Below are 5070 nucleotides of genomic sequence, written 5' to 3'. Positions count from 1 at the left end.
GTAACAGAGAGTCCATCTGTATGAAGCGATAATATGTCCGTATTCATAGTCAGATTTTATATTTAAAGCTGTTTTAAAATCTTTAGATGTTAAAGAATGCAATATATGTATATTCTGTCCTGAACAAAAAGTTAATTTAAAAAAACAATGAGGTGCTAGCTTTACAGAAGTAATGCTCTCCTTTTCTACAGTTTTATCAATTTTTGTAATATTCGTTAAATTAGAGCAAGAATAAAATGATGCATCATATGCATAAAATGAAACGCATAGAAATCAGTTTCATTACTCGTCATATCTTGACTGATCATAGCAACATCATAGCAACAATCATTTTTTTCAGAGTAATTAATAATCAAACGATCTAAATGTATATCTTTATAAAGGAAAGTTCAAAAACGTCTAACATAATTTCACTCTGTAGAAAGTGAGAGAGACTATATTATTTTTATGTAATTGTTTTATCTGATAATATCATAATTCCGATAACAAAGTATTCCATTTTTAACCAAAAAATATGTAAATATTATATAAGTATGTAAATATTATACATTATAAAACAGTTTTATTTCATTAAATTATTAGTTTATTTAATAAATCAATGAATTAATATTGGCGTGATAACCAACAGTTTAATCAGTCACAAATACCAACAAACAGTTTTTCCGTCAGTAACAAAACTTCGGTTATTCATATGAAACATTTCTCTCGATGTACATAAACTCCGTAACTAATAGTCTATACAATAAGTTTATGTTCATAAAATTAATTAGAAAAATATAGTGTATCGTTATCCATTTGATTTAATATTGAATTTAGTTTGTATTCTTCTTACATCATGTATACTCTGTATACTCTGAAAAAATAATTGTATTATATAAACAAATTGTTAGCTTAATTACTTCTCCAATATATGCACACCTTTTTAATGATATTATAATATTACCTTAATTTTTAATTGTCTAAATCCAAACTTTGTTTAAATTAATTATTCAAAAAATTTATTGTATTATACATTATATATCTATAATATTTATTTACAGGTGTAACATCAACTGGATTGTATAATAATAACCATTACCTATTCGGTGCACCTGTTCTGCCATCACATCCTTCGACTTGGGAAATGCAAGATACTATTATTGATTTTAATCTGTCATTGTGGCAAAGAATTAAGAATTTTATTCGTTTATGGTATCACATATATTGTACATTAAATCATTTTTACCCTGAGCAGCAAGCCATAGCAGAAAAATATCTTGGAAAAAATATACCGGACATAAGGGATATGGAAAGAAACATAAGTTTTGTTTTCCAAAATCAACAAGAAATTCTTTCATTTGTTAGACCGCAAACATCAAATGTTTTGTCATTTGGAAATTTTCATATTTCAAAAAAAACTCGCGGCTTTACCAGAAGTAATCATTGCATTTAAACCATATATTATTGAAACTTTATTGCTTGACAAATAACATTTTTTATTTGTTTTATAATTAAAATTCGGTTTCCATTTCTATATATATTTTCTTCTCGAATACAACATATAAATAAAATGATTATTATATTTTAGAATTTGAAAGAATTTATAACAGATGCACCGAATGGATTTATCTATATGAGTTTAGGCACAAATGTCCAAATCTCATCATTATCGAAGCATGTGCAAAGCATATTTCAAGATGTATTTGCAAGTTTGCCGTATAAAATTCTATTGAAATACGACAGCGAATTTCCAAATAAACCAGACAATATCTACATTGCTAAATGGTTTCCTCAACAGAGCATTCTCGGTAAATCTATGTAGTGTGATAATTCATTCAGACTAATAAAACTATATGTTTATGTATTTTTTCATTAGCAAATTCTACTTTTTGTTTTACAGCTCATCCAAACATTAAATTATTCATATATCAAGGTGGTCTTCAAAGCACGGAAGAAGCTGTTTATTATGCAGTACCAGTCTTAGGATTACCAATTCTAGCTGATCAGTATACTCAAATTAAAAAAATGGTATCTTTAGGAGTTGCAAAATGTTTAAATATTATGGAATTATCAAGAGAAAATTTGAATGCATCTATAATTGATATTTTATATGATGAAGGGTACTGATTTTTTCATAGCAATCTTGTGTCACGCCATTAATTATTTTCATAGATATTAAATCTAATTTAATAGATAAGTAATATTAAATAATATTTAATAAGCTATCTAATTGTTATTCAACATTATTTCATATATTATACAAAATTTATTATTTGTATAATTACAATCAAAATGCAATTGTAAAATAGTATACATTTTCTTTTATATAATATATATTAATTGTTAAATATAAAATAATATATATAAAAATATATATATATATATATATATATATATATATATATATATATATAATATAATATAAATCTTTTTATATAACATATATTATTATCGTTTTCTAGATATAAAAAAAGAATGCTCAAAATTAAAGAACTTACTGAAGATAAACCTTACGATGTTTTGAAACATGTAATTTGGTGGATTGAATTCGTCATTCGTCATAAGGGTGCTTCTCATCTTCGTACTAGTATTGCTCATGATCCTTGGTACCAAAAACACGAAATGGACGTCATAGCAATTTTATCAATTATCATATTTGTAACGTTAATTTGCACATTAATAGTTATTTATAAACTATTAAAAATCATATTTAATCTTACAAAAATAACAGTAACAACCAAGAAAAAGATTAATTAATTTTTGATACATATAATTATATTGATAAAAAATTGAGAAATACTAGAAAATTGTTTAAATGTTTTTATTTTATACAAATATTTTATAGATCAAGTATGAAATTTTAATGTTTATATGTCTATAAATAGTCATAGACTAAAATTTTCCAAAAATTATAAATTTTTAGAAAGAATTTGAAATTTTAATAAGTTATAAATAATCTAAAAGATCTGAACTTCAAGAAAATATCAAAAATTACAGAAGTATAGATGTATAATAAATTATTATTTATCATTCACCACATTTAGCAACGTTATGTAATTGCCGCAATCGGATCGCGCAGTTTTAAATTTATATCACTGTCATCAATAATTGTTCGTTGAAACGTAATTCATGCTTGCTAAATAATTATATTGTCGTAGTGGAAAGTCCCTGCCTGTCTGATTTTCATGTAATAATGCACAGGACAGTTATAATGGAAAAATGATGTAAATGCATAATTAAAGAGAGCGAGAGAGACAGTGGATTGTAATAATTTTTTTAATAGGATATATTTTATGTACAAAGAGTTATTATATATTGGTTTACTTAAAAATAGCTAATGTACAAAATATTTTTCCCTTCCTCTTCTTCTGGCATTAACTTGAAAATGCTATTACGCAAAAATATATTATATTTACAATTAAATTATATATCTTTACTATAAACATATATTTTATTTTATTATAATATAATATATCGTAACATATTTCACTATCTGTAAACATTTGGCAAATATTTTCCATATTTATAAGCACACAGTACATTATGATATATAAATTGTATAAAACAATCGCATCCTATATACGATAAAATCAGATAAAAAAATAATGAGCAATATATTTGTAGCATATTTTCTAGAAACTACATTGTGCCATATATTGTGCGTAATATCATTATGTGAATTTGAAAAATAATCTGTTGCTGATGAGAGGGAGAAGAAAGAGAAGCTTCATTTATTTATAATGTATTGATAAAGTTATATACTATATTATAAAGTGCAAAATAAAAAAATCATTTTTAAAATTTTCTCTTGTATTTTAGAATTTTAAAGAAATCTATTATAATCTATACTCTATAATACAATCCATCAATAATCATTTTGTGTGAATATATGCAACATGAGAAAACAAGAGAGAAAAAAAAGGAGAATTAATTTTATCTTTTCACGATTTTTTATAAAAAACAAATTAGTACAAATTAGTATTACATTGGGACATAATAATACCAAAATAAAATTAATATATAAATATAAAATAAACAAAACTCAGCCAAATATTGTAATAAATTATTCAAGTATTTGTAAAAACAAATAGAAGTGTAAAAATAAAATAAGTAAAAAGAAATTATGTCACAAGTAACAACAAAGATTACTTAAAATATATGAATGAAAAATATCTGTTGAGTTTTTTCATAATAATTTAAACTACATCTGACATCACACTTGTAAAATACAATAATGTTGCGAATAATGAAAATGTACATAAAGTTTTTTTTTTATCGGTATAGCCTTTTTCTCCGTCTTGTTCCATTATCGAGAGAAACTTCTTTTTATTATAAAGACGACATTCCCGGGAGATTATCAAAAAGCGATAGAAAAGGACATTTTCTTTTCATCGAGCGCCCTTTTGCGCTTCCTCTCTTTCCTGCACGAAACTCGCGCGTCAAGAGGCGTAATCGTTTTTATACCCGATAACGTGTTTTATCTGCCACCTTTTCCGCGCTCCTTTCTCCCGCGATTTACAAAGGCGATAGCCTTTGAGAATCACGATTTCGTAGAACGATAGAAGCATGCAGTTATTTGTTAAAAGGACACGGCAAAGTCAACCCGAGGACCAAGAACAAAGGAGATCAGCGTGAAAAAAGGAGAGACACACGTCGCACGTTGGAAGATGCAATCTGCCACGGTATTGTTTGATGCGATTTGCCAGCAGTTATTGTTTCGTACATCGCAGCCACGAAGTTACACAATTACGCCGACATCGTTGTACGGATTCGTCTCTCACGACGTCTTACTGGTCCCTCTCTTCCTTGGTGTTCTCCTCTACTATTCCCTGGGGCACAAAAGCGGTTGCAGTCGAGAGTCGTAGCATACCGACTCTGTTGGATTGTTCGGGACTCGTAGAAGATTTCTGAATAAAAGAAAGAGAGAGAGAGAGAGAGAGAGAGAGAGAGAGAGAGAGAGAGAGAGAGAGAGAGACGTACGTACGTTACTTACTTACTACTACTTACTTTCTTACGTTACCGTTCGTACGTATTACGTTACTCTACTTCTACTACTACGGTAGGTGTCTACACTACCTAAAACCTTAAAAG

At 27.0% G+C, this 5070-nt stretch overlaps 1 protein-coding gene across 1 annotated transcript in view; it reads left to right on the top strand.

The window, feature by feature from the left end:
* LOC105625777 (UDP-glucuronosyltransferase 2B17-like) overlaps positions 1–2736 on the top strand; it is a 50945-nt gene extending 48209 nt beyond the window's left edge. The window contains 5 exon segments of the mRNA XM_012207096.1: positions 1041–1399; positions 1401–1415; positions 1568–1787; positions 1880–2099; positions 2442–2736. Coding sequence (XP_012062486.1) covers positions 1041–1399; positions 1401–1415; positions 1568–1787; positions 1880–2099; positions 2442–2736 — 1109 coding nt within the window.
* Positions 2737–5070: the final 2334 nt, after the last annotated feature.

This window comes from Atta cephalotes (genome assembly GCF_000143395.1).
Source record: "Atta cephalotes unplaced genomic scaffold scaffold00003, whole genome shotgun sequence".
NCBI classification, from domain to species: Eukaryota; Metazoa; Arthropoda; class Insecta; order Hymenoptera; family Formicidae; genus Atta; species Atta cephalotes.
The sequence above is the reverse complement of the archived record's forward strand: the minus strand, read 5'-3'. Positions and strand labels throughout refer to the sequence as shown.